The 16,950-nt window shown below is 56.5% G+C and overlaps 4 protein-coding genes across 4 annotated transcripts; 2 read left to right on the top strand and 2 right to left on the bottom strand.

Annotated features, from left to right (window-relative positions):
- Positions 1 to 1,118: 1,118 nt before the first annotated feature.
- Positions 1,119 to 3,226, top strand: BBK36DRAFT_1134735 (aminotransferase class-III; the record flags this gene model as incomplete). The annotated part of the gene is made up of 6 exons (XM_024892406.1): positions 1,119 to 1,168; positions 1,234 to 1,244; positions 1,317 to 1,343; positions 1,385 to 1,444; positions 1,596 to 1,941; positions 2,017 to 3,226. The coding sequence occupies exons 5-6, from the start codon at positions 1,601 to 1,603 to the stop codon at positions 3,224 to 3,226; spliced, it is 1,551 nt and encodes a 516-aa protein (XP_024751161.1). The 5' UTR covers positions 1,119 to 1,168; positions 1,234 to 1,244; positions 1,317 to 1,343; positions 1,385 to 1,444; positions 1,596 to 1,600.
- Positions 3,227 to 4,556: 1,330 nt separating this feature from the next.
- On the bottom strand, positions 4,557 to 5,709 carry BBK36DRAFT_18265 (hypothetical protein; the record flags this gene model as incomplete). The annotated part of the gene is made up of 4 exons (XM_024897852.1): positions 4,557 to 4,703; positions 4,758 to 5,437; positions 5,496 to 5,610; positions 5,680 to 5,709. The coding sequence occupies 4 exons, from the start codon at positions 5,707 to 5,709 to the stop codon at positions 4,557 to 4,559; spliced, it is 972 nt and encodes a 323-aa protein (XP_024751160.1).
- Positions 5,710 to 9,650: 3,941 nt separating this feature from the next.
- Positions 9,651 to 10,420, bottom strand: BBK36DRAFT_1193955 (hypothetical protein; the record flags this gene model as incomplete). Its single annotated transcript, XM_024896833.1, has 2 exons — positions 9,651 to 10,011; positions 10,275 to 10,420. 2 exons carry the CDS (start codon positions 10,418 to 10,420, stop codon positions 9,651 to 9,653), a joined length of 507 nt encoding a protein of 168 aa, XP_024751159.1.
- Positions 10,421 to 12,577: 2,157 nt separating this feature from the next.
- On the top strand, positions 12,578 to 15,611 carry BBK36DRAFT_156209 (hypothetical protein; the record flags this gene model as incomplete). Its single annotated transcript, XM_024897647.1, has 3 exons — positions 12,578 to 13,015; positions 13,143 to 14,758; positions 14,850 to 15,611. The coding sequence occupies exons 1-3, from the start codon at positions 12,613 to 12,615 to the stop codon at positions 15,609 to 15,611; spliced, it is 2,781 nt and encodes a 926-aa protein (XP_024751158.1). The 5' UTR covers positions 12,578 to 12,612.
- Positions 15,612 to 16,950: the final 1,339 nt, after the last annotated feature.

Here is a 16,950-nt window from a genome sequence, read left to right as displayed (position 1 = left end):
TACAAGTTAATAGCTTTAATAGCATGAATTAAGCAATTGTTTGTCCATCTGTCGGCAACAGGTTTGGATGCATGTATGGCTGTTGGCGTTGGCTGTCGTATGCAGGCCCGGGCCGGTGCAAGCCGGAGCCGGAACCGGATGGAGCCTCGGGTGACGTAGAGCACGGGAGATGCACCGATAACTCCAGTCTTGTAACATCCAATAGATGAGTCCCGGGAGAGCCCCTTTGATACTAGAGCAATGCATGCATGGCATCACCAGACCAGAAACATACTTGTACATACCGCTGGTACCATCCGTCTTCTTACACTTTATTGCCTTATCTTGGCTCGTTTAACCTCCGATTTGCTAGAAGATTGCTAACAAGGTACCTAATAGAAAGCCCCCACGTGGTAGCCAAACAAAGCAACATGGCGTTGCACTCCCACGTGAAGCCACCAGACCTGTCAATGGCGGCGCCCTTTTGACAACATTCCAAGCAAAGAAGAGAGGATACAAAATTACCCGACGAGAATCCAGTTTTCAAAAGTACGTACGTAAAACGTAAGATGGATTGCATGCGAGATGGTCAGGTGGAAGCTATGCGATTGGATCTGACGATGGGGAAGAAGGCCGAGATCGGGATGTTGATGTGGATGTTGATGTTGATAATGCAAGGGACGGCTTGGATGATACGACTTGTACGAATGGCATTATCGAAGAGGAGGATATCGGAAGGACCGAGACTTGATAGTAATACCATCTCCATGGATCACAGGAACGTTCAAACCCAATAGATCCCCTACCGGACTCGGCCAAGGAGAGCGTCATCCAGCTAAAACCACCAAGAGCCGAAACGGATCCAGTACGTACAAGTAGAACCAGATCCATCTCAACAACCAATAAGCGCCCAGATTCCAACCCCCCGACTCCCTGCTCCAAATCGCTAGAGGAGGGGCGGCATCGTATCTGTGGGACGCACCGATGCGGGGAAAAGATGGATGGCAACAACCAAACAAGGGAAACGAGATGGCGTATCACTTGTAATTGGACTGGGAAACTGGGAAGCATTCTCTACCTTGGGCACAGGACTACTATCGTACGTACAATTACATAACAGTTGATTGCAGTTGCCGGTACCCGGAGGGCCCCAATTGGATCAATGATATAAAGGGCGCGAGGGGGCCGCCGCACAACCTCCTTGGCGAAACATCGTGAACCTATTCCTTGACTTTGCTTTGCCCCCCCTCCGATTGCTGTGACGTTGCGTGACGTTGTGACGTCTACGGGTGCTCTTCTACTGAAAGGGGAGAACAACACTCTTGAGGAAGCACAACTTGCATCAAGGAAAGCAATTCAGAAGACGACGAGACGAGCCGAGACAAGGCTTTGGACCCAATTGCCTTTCTCACGTGGACCGAAGCGGGGGAAGAAGCATTCTGTGCCACTCCGTCGTGTCTCACTCCTTTGCGTCCCACGACGACAAATCCCATCTCCTCTTTCGGCGGTAGTACTACCACCAAGAGTGTGACCACCGAACGAGAACAAACAAAAGTTCGAATCCTACACTCACCGAAAAACCGCCACATAAAAGAGAAAACTCAACCCGCAGCCGCCCAACATGTCCTCCCTCCGCGCCGCCCAGGCCCTGCGCCCTGCCCTCCGGACAGCAACAACAACAACAAGACCAAGACCAACAACGTCCCTCCTCCGCTCGTCCCTCAACACCACGCCGCGCTTAAGCCTCGCCGCCACCGCCAGGATGGCCTCGTCCAAGGCCTTCTTCCAGGGCGAGCCCGACGCCCCCGTGCTCAAGACTAAGATCCCCGGCGCGCAGAGCGCCAAGAAGATTGCCGAGCTGAGCGAGGTCTTTGACACGCGCGCCGTCAACATGATGGCCGACTACCCCAAGAGCGTGGGCAACTACATTGCCGATCCGGACGGCAACTATCTGCTCGATGTGTGAGTGATCCCTCTATTTCACAATCAACCCCCCTCCTCAAAACAGCAAAGCATGTGCTAACAGACAGCTCCCAGATACGCCCAGATCGCCTCCATCCCCGTCGGCTACAACAATCCCGCCCTGGCCAAGGCCGCCTCGACGCCCGACATGGTCAACGCAATCATCAACCGCCCCGCGCTCGGCAACTTCCCCTCCCACGACTGGGCCGACATCCTCAAGTCGGGCATCCTCAAGGTGGCGCCGCGGGGGCTCAACAACGTCTTCACCGCCATGGCCGGCTCCGACGCCAACGAGACCGCCTTCAAGGCCGCCTTCATCCACCGCCGGCAGCGGGAGCGCGGCGGCCCGGACGTTGACTTCTCCCAGGAGGAGCTCGACTCGGCCATGAACAACCAGTCGCCGGGCTCGTCGTCGCTGTCCATCCTGTCCTTCAAGACGGCCTTCCACGGCCGCCTCTTCGGCACCCTGTCCACCACGCGCTCCAAGCCGATCCACAAGGTCGACATCCCGGCCTTTGACTGGCCGCAGGCCACCTTCCCGCAGCTCAAGTACCCGCTGGACCGGCACGCCGAGGAGAACGCGGCGGCGGAGCAGGCCAGCCTCGACGAGGTCGAGCGCCTCATCCAGACGTGGCACATCCCGCCCGCCGCCGTCATCGTCGAGCCCATCCAGAGCGAGGGCGGCGACAACCACGCCTGCCCGGCCTTCTTCCGCGGCCTCCGCGCCCTCACCCGCAAGCACGGCGTCCTGCTCATCGTCGACGAGGTCCAGACCGGCGTCGGCGCCACCGGCCGCTTCTGGGCCCACGACCACTGGGACCTCCAGGACCCCCCGGACATGGTCACCTTCTCCAAGAAGGCCCAGACCGCCGGCTTCTACTACGGCGACCCGGCCCTGCGGCCCAACAAGCCCTACCGCCAGTTCAACACCTGGATGGGCGACCCCGCCCGCGCCATCCTCTTCCGCGCCATCGTCGAGGAGATTGAGCGCCTCGACCTCGTCAGCCACACCGCCCGCGTCGGCGACTACCTCTACGCCAAGCTCGAGGCCCTCCAGAGCAGGTACCCGGAGCACTTTGCCAACCTGCGCGGCAAGGGCCAGGGCACCTTCATCGCCTTCGACAACCCCAAGCGCGACCAGTTCCTGGCAAAGGCCAAGGAGTTTGGCGTCAACATTGGCGGCAGCGGCGCCAGCGCCGTGCGCCTGCGGCCCATGTTGACCTTCCAGGAGCATCATGCCGACATTCTGGTGGATGCTTTGGAGAAGATTGTCAAGGCTCTGTAAAGGACAAAGAAAAAAAGAGGCAAGAAGAAAAAAAAAGGAAGAAAAGAAATCTTGTAAAAAAGATCAAGCAGTGATGTTGTGCTATGTGAGATAATACCTGTAGTAGTTTGCCTATGAAATTCGACCAGAGTTGATGGAAAGATGTAACGGCAAAGAAGTGTCATGGGGAAAGTCATCAGAAAAGAAAATAACCAGAGTCAAAGCATTAAAGCATACCTACCATGCAGTTTGATAATAAAAGCAAAATACCTCCCATCGTAATCGAACATTCAACGGGAAAAAAAAAGCTTGAACCACCGAATCTCTGTTTTGTCACTTACAATCACATACATCAACTCCCCCTACTACTATCTTTCAGAAGCCGCCCTCATTTTCAATCAAAGCGGTTCACATTTTTCCGTCCAATGGCATTCAATTCACGGATCGCAGCCCCCCCTTGCTTGCGTTGCTGCTCCAATAAAGAACCCCCATGTTACAGTAGACGACGTTTTTGCGTGCAATCACATCACAGCAAGAGAAAACGGAGTACAGACTCGCAAGGATTCTATTCGTCACCTGCTGACGGAAACTATATACCCTTTGGTATAATCGTCCAGCGAATATTAAGCACTCAAGACCTCGATATCACCGACAGTGGTCCGAATCATGCAGCATTGTATACCCCAACGCCTCTATAGAAAGCTACCTACCTACATACCTACCTATCTACTAACCCCCGTACTGACCTTCTAAGCCGCATACCAGAGTAGTACTCATACAATCCCAGTCCATCAGATGCCAAGATAAACCTGGGATATCCGTGGCTGGGGAAGAAAGGAAGGGAAAGAGCAGAGGTGCCGTTCAACGACATGCCGTGCCCATCTATCCGTACGATGCAGAACAAGGAGGGAAAAGACGAAAAATCAAATACCAACTGAAATAAACAGACAGCCTACCCTCTCGTGAGACCATATCATCATGATTGCCTAGTTCTCCTCGCAGCCCAAAATGTTCATCATGTTCATCCAATCCACTCATCCAGATTGCAAATGTCAAGAAGCCTCTCATCATGCGATACAGTCACCAGATGCCGCTGGTATGCTCAGGACTATCCCTATACAGAATGGTCCAAGAAAAGGGGGAAAAGAAAAGAGAAGAAAAGAGACAGAAAAAGGCGCAAGACAGGGAAAGGGGGGAATTCGAGGGTATATAGAGTCATTCTCAAGGAAAGAAAGTTCGTATGCCGCAGCAAGAAAAGAAAAGGAAAGAAAAAGTCGAGGTATCAATCCTTAGTCTCTCTGACGCGTTGGCTCAAAGAACGCTCAGAACGACGCCAGAGTGATGGCCAGCCTTAGGCTTTGATTTGAGACGGTGGCGCCGCAGACCCAACCGGCATGAGAGTGTGATGTCGTGGCTCTGGTTCGAGCGGAATGGGGCGAGGGGGCTGTATCTGCTCAGTCTCGCGTGAAATGGTGGAAATTGTCTCAGGTGGTGCTCGCTGTGGGCACGGTGTCAGACAAGGCACATGCGATTCTTCCAGTTTGCGACTTACCGGCCGATTGCCATGGTCCAAAGACGGCGGAGGCGTAGTAACGAGAGGCAGGTAAGGAGTTGGGGCTCGGGCGGGAGCAGGAGCAGGAGCAGGTGCAGGTGCAGAAGCAGGTGCAGAAGCAGGTGCTGGAGCGGGTGCAGAAGCCGGCGGAAGAGGGGGCGACGTAGTAACAGAAGTTGCACCGGTGGCGGTTCGTCTCTTCTTTCTGGCCGGTGGCGAATCGAGAGGCGGCAGAGCGCGAGCTGAAGGCTGCGGCTGAGGGTTCTGAGCTTCAGCTTGCCTGGGAGTCGCCGGCAGAATTGTTCGAGGAGTATTGGGGCCTGGAGAGAGCGGAGGCGGCTTGGGCGCGATGTTGGCAAGCCGTGGAGGTGCGGCCGTCTTTCTGTCCACGCGTGGAGGACGTCCCCGTTTCTTCGGAGCCTGGTCACCCGGAGGTGCCTCGAGGGCGTGCACTCGTCTATCTTCGACGCCATCTGGATGCTGCTGCCACGGCGACATGAGACCCGGCGACGTTGGCATGGCCCCAGGGGTTTGGCCGCCAGGGCTCATTCTCGGCGCCATCTGTCTGGCGTGGTTCATGCTGCTGCCGGTCAAATGATCATTTTGAGACATTGCGGATCGATATCCTGGGGCCGACGAGAGGGAATCCGCGACTTGCATGCACTGCTCCAGGTTGCGGCCTATGCAGGGTTAGAAAAATGAACGCATAACGGTTGAGAAAATATATCGCTGTCGTACCTGACGGTATTTGCATGGTGATCCATTTGGGGTCGAGTACGTTTACCTCGACGAATCGCGCCAGCCTTTCGATATCAACGGTGCTGCATTTGATCATCTCCGCGAGGACAAAGCGCTGTGAGAAGTAGGTTTCTGGTCAGATTACGCTCTCCAAAAGTGCAGGACGAGGAGCCGTTCAACGTACCTTTTCCTCGAGGGAAAATGAAGTAGCCATGGTTTCGGAAGTCAGAGAAAATGGAGAATAAATCGTGAGAAATCAAAAGCGTTGACCGTCGTCAAAGAAGGGTAGAGTAAACGAGAATAGAACGTGGTGCCAGCCCTCGCACGAACATTGAGCTGCGGTAGGTTGAAAGCTTGAAACTACCGCCAAACGAAAGAAAGAAGAATGACAACTGTCGAAAGACAACTCCACAAAGCAACGAGGCCTAGCAACTTGTCATCTAGCTGCAACACTGCCAGACGCCAGACAGATGGCGAGGAAGCGTCGTGGCACGGCTCTGGTCGAGATAACCTGCTTTGTGGTGGTTGTGCAGCCACTCCTCCACGAGACCCCTCGCAGGCAGATCTCGCAGGGCCAGCAGCCAGGGAAGTAGTAGGGAAAAAAAAAAAAGTAGGCCTGAAACTAGTCGAGAAACAAGGCCTGGTCGAAAAAAATAAGAGCCCTTGACTCGGGCAGCGATCCCCGGCTCGGTGGAGGAGAGACTGGATCCTCCCGTCTTCCCTGTCCCGTGGATGTCGTCTCGAGCCCGCTATCGTGAAGGGCAGAAATGCACGACACCGGCTAGCAGGCGCGCGGCTTTCTCAAAGACCCCGTGGCTGATACGAGCGGGTTCTTACGGGTCTCGAGGAGAAACATAAACAAATGGAGAGGCGCGGGTTGTGCAGCGTCGATCCGCGACATGCAGTAGAACGCTCGTTGCAGGCAATGAAGCGAGCAGATGCAGAGAAAGACGAGAAGGGTGCAGATTTGCCGGGGTTGGAGGCGAGCACGGCCGTGGGCACGATATGGTATGGTATGCCTGTCGTCAGTAGGCCGGCGCTGTCAAGTCGTACCCTGCGGGTTTATGGTAATTTTTTATGACAAAATCCAAGTTCGAGGCCGCCTTGGTCGTATTGTCGAGAGGTTGCAGAAGAGGGGAGACGAGGGAGTGAGGAAGAAGAAAGGAAGAGGGGGTGCTGAGAAACGAGAGAGGCGAAGAAGAGGAAATCAAAAGGAGACTGAGCTGCAGCCTTGAATAGTGCAGTCGTCGCTCTTTGGCGAGGGATTGGATAGGACCTTTAGCAGAAAAGGTTGCCACGGTGGGCTGGGGGGGAAGCCACCACTTTTGTTCTGCCGTTGCAGAGACTGACGCTCAACTGGCCTGGCACTCTCTGGTGACGAGGACAGAAGCTGCTGGAAGTCAGATGCTGGGATTTGTCGACCCCGAGAGCCCTGCGAGGCAGCTTGTCGATGATCCGAGAGCGAAGACGAGGCGAGGCGAGGCGAGGCGTTTGCGAGCGTCCAACAAGCCGCGCTGCGCCGCTGTGCTATTTGGGACCTTGAGGTGGTAGGACGTCGTCCAGCAGGTATCAGAGCAGCAAGCAGGGCGTATGTAGTATTACGGCACCGGTGGCCTGCCTGTGCCTGTCCGTGTAGGCGCGAGCGCGGGTTGACGAGCCCGCAGTCAGTCAGTCAGTCAGTCAGCCAGTCACGGGCAGCCAGTTGCCAGCAGCCGGTACCAGTTGCGTGCGGAGCGGAGCTGCCAGTCGCAAGTACCGAGTGGGAGGTGGTATCGACTGCAGCGTTTCCACCTTCTGGAGCGATGGTCGAGTCGATGCTGCTCGCCCTGGATCTGGACCTTGGCTTCGAGGCTGGCCAAGATGCGTCTGCTGGCGTTGTGCAAAGGCAAAATACCTGCTGCTACAAGCAAATGCCCGCCAGCCCCCCCTGGCCATGCTTGGCGAACTCGATGGAGCAGAGCAGTTCTGGCCAAGTACCTTTACAAGTCGAGGCCCTTGACGGCGTGTACAAGACACCTCTCGTTTGCCTCGGAGCCGGAGCTTGACGCCAGAACCGCAGCCAGAGCTCCAAGCCACCAGACGGTATCGGTACCCCCAGAGCCCGCGTCAAACGACATCGCCTCGACTCGATTTTTAGCAACACTCGTACTTTTGGTACCCGGCATGGTCGACCACAAGGTATGACGGCACCCTGCAGTGGCGATTTGACACACGATCCAGTCCAAGAGGCCGCCGCACTAATGTAGGGATCAGTACTAGGGGCAGGGTTGAGGGTACATCCAGACAAGGTAGGGCACCGGAAGGTGTAGGGAGGCTTGGGAGGGCCGTCGACAGGCTGGGCGGAGGGCGTCTCGGTGGCGTGGCTAGCCAGTTCCAGCCGTAGCAGCAGGCCAAAATCCAATATCCAGCCTCTGGCAGGTCTGCCGGGGAGCTGCAGCACATCGCGAGATGGAGCCGCGTCTGCATCCGGACCGTCTGCTGCAGTCCTTGGACCGTTGTCTCGCATGCAACGGAGCGCGGAATCTGCCTGGGGGTGAGGGGACGGGAGATGGGGGGAACTGGAAGGGTCCCCTGTAGGCGAGCCGGGGGGGCCACGGACGCTATACGGAGCAGAGCAGCGCCTTTTTCCTTCTTTTGTCGTCTGTCCATGGGTTCAGTTTTTCATAACCCGGGCCTGCACTTGCATTCCTGCAGCATCTGCATCTGCATCTGCATTCGCATCGCGCGGGCATCCACCACCGCGTCCCAATCCCAGTGCCAGTATGTAGGTCAGATACTTGCACAGCTGAGCTGAGCTGAAAGAGGGCAAAGCAGACACGAGTCGACTCGACCTCGGGCGTATCTCATACTGACAGGGGTGGTGGCCGATGGACAAGGTGAACGTGGAAGTGAGCAAGTCAGCCAGGCATGGGCCGTGGCCCTGCGGACGGGCGCCTGTTTAGCCGGCGGGCGGGTACCAGCGACAAGTGGGATGAGGGCCCTGCGCGTGCTGCGCGCAAGTATCGGTACAACCAAGCCAGCGAGGCGAGTTGGGGTTGGCAGCGCATCTCGAGCAGAGAGCGAAGTAGACGAACCAGGATCAGCAATCCATGGCAGTGCTGTGCTTGTGCTTGTGCCGTGGTGCTGTGGGTGTTGCCTCTGGCTCCATCTCGAAATCTCCGTGGGCTGTTGGTTGAGCGTCTCTCTTCCCTCTTTCCCTCTGCCTTCTTCCGTCTCGCGGGCGGTCTTCAACAACTCCCGCCAACGGGGCCCCAACAGCAGCGCCGATACCAGCTCCGATAACAGCACCACCACCACCACCATCATCATCATCATCACCGCAACGGCAACAACACCAAAGCAGCCCACATCGCCAGCCAAAAGTCGTCATCCAGCGTATGATAAGTCACTGCCTGGCCGCCAGCATGACCAAGGTTTCATTCGTCAACCCAGCCTGCGTGCCGTTGGGCGGGTCCCTCGCGCAGATACGCAGTCGTCCACGGCCGCTTTCTTTGGCCCGTCATACCAGGGCATGGCAACTTCGGTGAATGTCGTGGCTCTGGATCTGTCCCTGCTCCATCCTGTGCAGTCTGAGAGGCCATGGGCTCGACCTGTTTCCCCCCTCCAGGACCGCTGCTCGCTCGCTCGGCCATCCATCCAACGAACCCCCCTCCCCGAGATGCTTCCTCCACGATGCCATCGCTTGCTTGCTTGCTTGCTTGCTTGCTTGTGCGCTTGCCTCCGCTGCTCGCTCTCCTCTCCCTCCCTCCCTCCCTCCCTCCCTCCTTCATCTCCTCCGCTGATTGTCGACGCAGTCCTCAGATCCCCCCCTCCAAGAGGAATTTTTAATCTAGCTGCGCGCAAACCACCCTTGGCCAGTACCGCCAACTACCGAAGAGGCCCTTTTCCTTGAGCGTCCTGCTGTCGATGGATCCCCAGCAGGGCCCCCGGGTGCTGGGCGAGGCGACGGCGCCATCCGATTTGCTGCGCGCTACCACGCCTAGGCGATGCGACACACAGCCGACGCTCCAGACGCCGTCAAGCAGCTCCTTGTCGAATGGGTGTGCCCAAACCTGACGTGCAGCTGCATCGTGGCGGACCTTGTTGCGCTGAATCGGCCAATCCCGCGCCAGCCATCGGCCGCCTGACAGTCTTGCTTTTGCTTCCCCCGTTCCCTCAGCACCAAAAGCGGCAAGCCTGCTTTTCCTGCTGCTGCTGGTCGTCCTCCAATGTTGGGCGTCTTGGCCTCTCGTGTCCGGGTCTTGTTGTCGTCTTGCGCTGCTGCTTTTCCCTGTCCCTCCGCGTGTCCTGGTATCGCTGGTGCTGTTGCTGTTTGCTGTTGCCGCTGCTGGCGCCCTTCTTCCGAATGTCCTGCCTGACCCCAATCCTGGCCATGATCCTGACTGAACACTGATGCTGAGCCGGGTGGGGGTGGCCTCTCAAAGCGGCCGCATCGCACCAGATATGCAGCGCGGTGGCCATTCGCTCCGTCGAGAGACCTTGTGCTTTGCACTTGCACCATGGTACATGGTCCGTACTGTACATGATGCAAAGCAAGGCTCCCGAACGAGAGATTTTGAGCAGTAGACGGTCGTTTGATTGCCCGCGTGATGCAGCATGGCGTCGAGCTGACTGCAATTCGCCCATTGGCCGCGAATGCTGGCTGCGTCCCGTCCCAGAGCCGGAGCACATTGGACGGCCACAAGACCACTGGACGGCGACGCACCAATCATGCCGCTCTCCGCGCTCTTGTCAGATGCCTCTGCCGCAGCGCAAATCCACCCGTTCGTCACCAGTCACTGGCGAGACTCGGCGTATGGCTGCACAAGAGAGGCCATGCCCGACGAGCGGTGGCGGGCCCGTCCCGTTAGCCGCGATCCAGACGCAGACAGGCGCAGAACGGACGCAGACGGAGACGGGCCACGGCCGCGGGGTGACGAGGCCATCGCGACCACATCTTCGGCGGCGGCTTTCGATGTCTCTGCCTCCTCTCTTCGGCCGCTTCGCATCGACGACTCGAGAGACACCCGGGCCCAATCCACCGGTGTCCGCCTGTCTTATATAGCCTCGCTATATCCAAGACGAACCGGTTCCTTCTGGAGGCCAATACCTCATGCATAATGAGTTGGCACCCACCAGACCCACTCATGTACAACACATCATAAAAAAAATTCTCTGCGCAAAGGCGGTAGAACGTGTTGAACAAGACGCTGGCCGGCCTTCGAAAGCCGCTTCCATTCTCCGGCATGGGCCTCCCCCTTGACGAATGCCACTGCTACAAGTATGTCGTCCTAATTCCAATCGCATCTTCGCAACCCAACATGGTCATACCGCTGTCGATGCCTGCCTTTCTGTTACGTCGCCACGTGGCTGCGGCAGCGAACGCTTGCATGGTTAAACCTGGGGTTGGCACTCTGCGTGTAATTCGCTAGGCTACCGAGCGATAGGTGTACGGGCAATCTGTGTCTGGATCGGTTTCCTCTGCCCCTTTCCCCTTGCGTGCGCCATCTGAGACGCCAGTGAAGACCTTATACACAATCGCAACATTAGAGTTACTTCCGCGAGTCGGCAACCCCGGTGTTTGCGACTCCAGGATAAAGCAACTCTGCAAATGGCGGTCAGGATGGGATTCAACAACATGGCACACTCTTGCTGTGCTTGATACGAATTGCGGCCGACGGGTTTCTTTCCTTTTAGCCTTTGATGCACGGGACGCCACGATATTCCAGCCAGTTCGTATTCGATATTACCCGAGTTGGGAGAATATATCTCTTGGGAGCCAGATGAGGTAGGTTGATCCGGATCAATCCCAGTTGTTTGCGTGGGAAAATTCTGCATCGTCAAGGGACGAGGCTGAGGCTAGAGGCACCAGCTAATGCCGGCGCATTTCTCGTCTGGACCGCTTGTGTGCTTCTCTTCTGACGACATCCAACCTTGCCAACTCACCTGGGTGCCCCCCTTACGAGGACGCTAAACAGCTTCCACGTTTGGCGCCGAAAGCCTGAGAGCCCGAGATGCTGTTATTGGCTCATGCACTGTATGTCGCAGCTTGGCCTTTGCATTTTTGCAAGTTGGGCGACCCTTTTCTAGAAGTTCTCTTGCAGCAGCAGCTTTGCTGGATTCGCGGCTCTAATACTTCGCCTTGAGTGCGGTGGACTGGGCGGACATGTGCCTCTTTTCGAGCACAATCAACGATGAGTTGCACACCTCTATGCGGATAGGTAGAGGCTACTCAGTCTATGCTGCTGTGTATATATACTTGCTGATGTGTAAAAACCACCAAGTCTACCTACCTACTATGCCTACCTACCTACCTGCCTAAGCCGACGAGGCTGGCGAGGATATCATCCTTGGGCAGTTTGCTCGCTCTCCGTCTCTGTCCTCCAGCCCGTCTGCTCCCCGTGCCTGACCTGATGCCACTGCCCAAGCCGCTCTGCTGGTCCCGATGGCCCAGCGCGTGAGAACCCAGCCTGTGGATGCCATGATTCGTGCTCTGCCGGCCCAACGCGCCTCTGCTCGGCTGCCTCTGCCCTCTCTCTGCCCGACTGCGCTGGCAGTGGCAGTGGCAGACGCAGACGCCGAAAAGGGCGGCAGCTCGAGCCGCGAGTTTGGCGCGCCGGGCCTATGAAATTCCGCTGGTGCCGCCCCCGGTCCCTCCAAACGGGCTGCCAATAGGGCCTGGCACTGGCACGGCCAGCTGGAACGCCTTCCCGACTAGAGGCGAGGACCAAATCCCGAACCTCGAAAAGCTTCTCTTTCTTGTTTTTCATTCCAAGCTCGCAACCCTCGGCCGCCGATGCGAACGTCGATGCAGCCCGTCCGTTGATGCATCCGCCTGCCAACCAGTCCCGCGTTTCTGCCCAATCCCGCCCGCTTCAGAATCTACACGCGGTCCTTTGCCCTGCGCGTGTCCAAGGCCGAGGAAAAAAGAGAGACAGCGAGCGAGCGAGCGAGAGAGAAGTGAGAGGAGCGAGAGTAGAGAGGAGACAAAAAGAGGCTGCCAACCGCGTCGCCCTTCTGCCCAGCGTTCTGTTTCATTTTTCCGCCCTTGACCCGGATTTCCTACTCTCTGCCTGCCTCAAGAGTAACGCCGCCTGCCCTGCCCTCGCAGCAGCCGCGCTCCCGCCCAGGACGTCAAATGGAGGATGAGGAGAACACGACGAACAGAATGGAGAAAGTGAAGCTCGAGGATGCCGTCGAGCCCGGCGCGCTCCCCGACGCCGCAGCGAGAGCCTCCTCTACTGCCACCCCGAAGCTGCAGAGCAGCGAAGCCCCGTCCCCTGCCTCCCTGGATGGCTCCAAGTCGCAGAGCGAGAGCGTCGGAACCCCCAACTCGACGGCTGCAGCCAAGCCGGCGCGGTTGTCGCGCAAGTCGTCCCAGAAGCCCGCCGCCCGCGAGGTGCCCTTGTACGGCCACCTGCCAGACGTCACGGCCGAGTCGTGCGCAACCTTCCAGGTCATCCCTGACTGTCTCTATGGCTCGAAGAATCTGGGCTCGACGGACAGTGACGCCCTCGACTGCGACTGCAGAGAAGAATGGCGTATGTCTAGACCCAACCCTCCTTTCCCCTCATGATTTGTCCCTTCTCTTCTCCGTTAGGGGCTTTTTCTTGTTTACCACAGGCGTCACTCTTCTTCTCTTGGCTCTTTTGTACTGACAGCAAGCAGGAGATGGCGAGAATTTCGCCTGTGGTGAAGACTCGGACTGCATCAACCGCGCGACCAAGATGGAGTGCAGCGCCGATTCTGCAAACTGCGGTGGCGGCTGTCAGAATCGACGATTTCAGCGCAAACAGTACGCAGACGTGACCGTCATCAAGACGGAGAAGAAGGGCTTTGGCCTTCGCGCCAATGCGCCTCTAGAGCCAAATGACTTCATCTACGAATACATCGGAGAGGTCATCAATGAGCCGACTTTCCGGCGACGCATGCTGCAGTATGACGAAGAGGGCATCAAGCACTTTTACTTCATGTCTCTCAACAAGAACGAGTTTGTAGACGCGACCAAAAAGGGCAACCTGGGCCGATTCTGCAACCACTCATGCAGCCCCAATTGCTTCGTCGACAAGTGGGTGGTTGGCGACAAGCTGCGAATGGGCATTTTCGCTTTGCGCAAGATTCAAGCGGGCGAGGAGCTTGTCTTCAACTACAACGTCGATCGCTACGGCGCTGAGCCTCAGCCTTGCTATTGCGGAGAGCCCAACTGTGTCGGCTTCATTGGAGGAAAGACACAGACGGAGCGCGCCACCAAGCTGCCCACGGCTACCGTCGAGGCCCTGGGCATCGACGGCGCCGATGGCTGGGACACACAGGTTCCCAAGAAGCCCCGCAAGAAGCGCCCCGACGAGGATGATGAGGAGTATGTCAACAGCATACAGCCTCGCAGCTTGGACGAGGACGATGCCCGCAAGGTCATGGCCACCCTGATGCAGTGCAAGGAGAAGTGGATTGCGGTTAAGCTGCTGGAGCGAATCCAACGCTGCGACGAGGAGCGCGTTATCCATTGCGTGATGCGCATGCACGCGTACCAGATCCTCAAGACGACTCTCAACACATTCATCGATGACCGCAACGTTGTCTTGCAAGTCCTGTCCATCTTGGACAAGTTCCCCCGATTGACGAGGAACAAGATCCAAGACTCCAACATCGAGGCGACGATCCAGACCCTGACCGGATCCGAGCACGAGGATGTAGCCTCACAATCCAAGAAGCTCCTCGACGAGTGGAGCAAACTCGAGGTCGCCTACCGGATACGACGGCGAAAGGTCGACCCCAACGCGCCGACGCAGAACCATTTCGAAGAGCGAAGGGGACAGGCCCGGGAAGAAGAGGCCGCAGCGACTCAGCAGACACCCAAGGCGTCTCCGCGACCCATTGATGCCCCCAAGGGACCGCGAAGCAATGTCCCGCAGAGGAACAACTCATACTTTGGCAACAATGGCCATCGCCAGCGCAGACCCTTCCACAACAACTCCCTGCCTGCAGGATGGTTCACTGCCAAGGATGCCGGCGGCAACACGTACTTTTACAACAAGCAGGGCAAATCGACCTGGGAGCGGCCTACCCAGCCGGCCGCAGAACAGACGCCCAAGGCTCCGTCCAAGGCTATACAAGAGCAGCTTCTCATCCAAAGCATCATTGACAAGGTGACCAAGGAGGGTACTCCGAAGCAGCCGGCTTCTCAGACCCCAGCGCCCATTGAGGCCTCTAGTCCCAAGGAGGCCAAGAAGGACAAGTGGCGGTCTTTGCCGGTTGAGAAGCAGATGAAAATCTACGAACACACGGTACGTCGCCTCATGAAATGTGCTCTTGGCTATGCTCCGCGCGCAGCGTTGTGGCGTGTTTCGGAACTGACATGGCAACTGCCCAACCTAGGTTTACCCTCCCGTCAAGCATGTTCTGGACAAGTTTCGACACAAGCTGCCCAAAGAAGAGCTCAAGCGACTTGGCAAAGACGTCGCCAAGAAGCTCGTGGCATCCGATTACAAGAACAATCGCGTCAGCGACCCTGCTGCCCCTCTTACCGAAAAGCAGGAGCGGAATATCAAGAAGTACGTCAAGGATTTCTTGGACCGAGCAGTGGCCAAGTATGAGGCGCACCATAAACGAAAGGCACCCGAGACGACGGATAAGAGCGAGAACGGCGGGGGGCCGGCCGCCAACGGGAAGCCAGCCTCCGACGGAGACAAGGCCGGCGAGAGCCCCATCGTTTCGTCCCAGGAGGTAGAGGCTGTCGCGGAAGACATCGTCCTTAGTGATGTGGAAGATGAGTCCCCCGACGGCTCTGACCGTAAAAGAAAGCGTGATGTTGAGGCCATGGAGGTCTCTGTAAGCTCGCCGCTTGACGGGCCCGACGTGAAGAGAGTGAAGGAGAACGGAGCAGACGGTGCCACTCCTCCCCCGCCGCCACCACCTCCACCAGAGAACCCTGGTGCGACTCGGACGGCGGAGGAGCAAGCGTTGCTTGAGCAAGAAGAGGCCCTCGTGCGAGAGAATGAGGAAGCGCAGCGCCTCGACGAAGAAGAGCAGGCGAGGAACAAGGAGACTGTCTCGCGGTCGAGCCTGGATGGTCCGGCTGAACAGCAGACGTCCATGGATGAACACGGCAACGCCCGACAAGAGCTGTTGGGCCACTGAGGCTACGGCCTCGGATGGTGGCCGTGTTCTTGAGGCTATCCTGAATGCACATATTACAGCTAATGCACAAAGCTCTGGTTTTATTTTTTTGGAGTTTAGGGGTCACGATAGAATCTGCATTGTACCATACAGGTCTTTTCTTTTCACTGATTCCCCATATTTTCCCCATGCTTTTTATTTTTCTTTACTTCCCCCTTTTTCTTTACTCCGTTGGAGTAATTTGAATACCAATACCCCCTCTTTCGACTCTCCGGCTGGGAGATGACGGAATAGAGGGGATGCGCTTCACTTTGACTCGATCATCATCTTTTTTTTCGGTTTTATTTGCCAGGTTTTTCTTTCTTTAATATTTCCTTCTATATCTACGCTTTTATGAGTTCTAGGAAGCAACCAAAAAAAGGGATTACTATTTTTTTTAATCATAATCGGGACACTGTGTAATTGGGCAAACCTGGATCGGTTTCGGCATGGCTTTACTATACTAGGGGAAACGATGCATTGAACCACCAGCAGGAGCGGCGGCGGCGGCGGTGGGCAGCACGACAGCAACAAAGGGGGGTGGGTGGTGAAAGGGGGGAGGAGGGGGCGCGGATATGGGGGAGGGAAGTGAGGATCTGCTGTATGTGGACTGTGAACAATGGATCTTGAAATGGAACCTCATTTTTTCTCTACTACTTCTAAGAACTTGGTTGAGAACTAGTATTGCAAAGGCTATGAGGTGAGGCGTTTTCAAGCTGAATGCTACGAAAGGAGGAGACGGAGGATCTTTTGGTGTGTCTTTTCTATACATTTGGCTGTTCTTGGGTCAAAGAGGGGGGGATAAGGATTGTTTGGTTGGAGGGTTCGGGGTTGGGAAAAGGGGGCGTTTTTTAGGGTAAGGTGTGCTTGATATAGAAGCGAGGCGGCGATACGCCATACTACGCCATGGTGCTGGGCTTTTCTTTAATCTGATTCTATTTTTCATCTATTAGGAAAGGGAGATGGAGCCCCCCTGGTAGACAGAATAGAGCTCGCGTATAGAGATCCAGGCTGGGTCTTTTGCGTAGGTTCTCGTATTGCGGGTGTGTTGGCGCCTTTTAAGGCAGTTGTGACTGGGGGACGCAATAAGTAGTACTAGCTTGTGTCTGCTTCGTTTCAAAGGTTTGGGCTTGGGCTGAGCCTTGTGGTACCTTTGGTATAATTTGGCTTTTGCTCTGGCGTCTTTTGCATGTTCAGGCGATGGAGCTTGAACTCATCCCATTGCTTTACTACTTGGATAGGTATAACCAGAAGAAGGATATGTGAAGAAAAAAGCCAAAAAATCCCAGCCATAAACGCCGTTGCCCCCCTTTCTAATGAG

This window comes from Trichoderma citrinoviride (assembly GCF_003025115.1).
Source record: "Trichoderma citrinoviride strain TUCIM 6016 unplaced genomic scaffold BBK36scaffold_4, whole genome shotgun sequence".
Taxonomy (NCBI): Eukaryota; Fungi; Ascomycota; class Sordariomycetes; order Hypocreales; family Hypocreaceae; genus Trichoderma; species Trichoderma citrinoviride.
The sequence above is the reverse complement of the archived record's forward strand: the minus strand, read 5'-3'. Positions and strand labels throughout refer to the sequence as shown.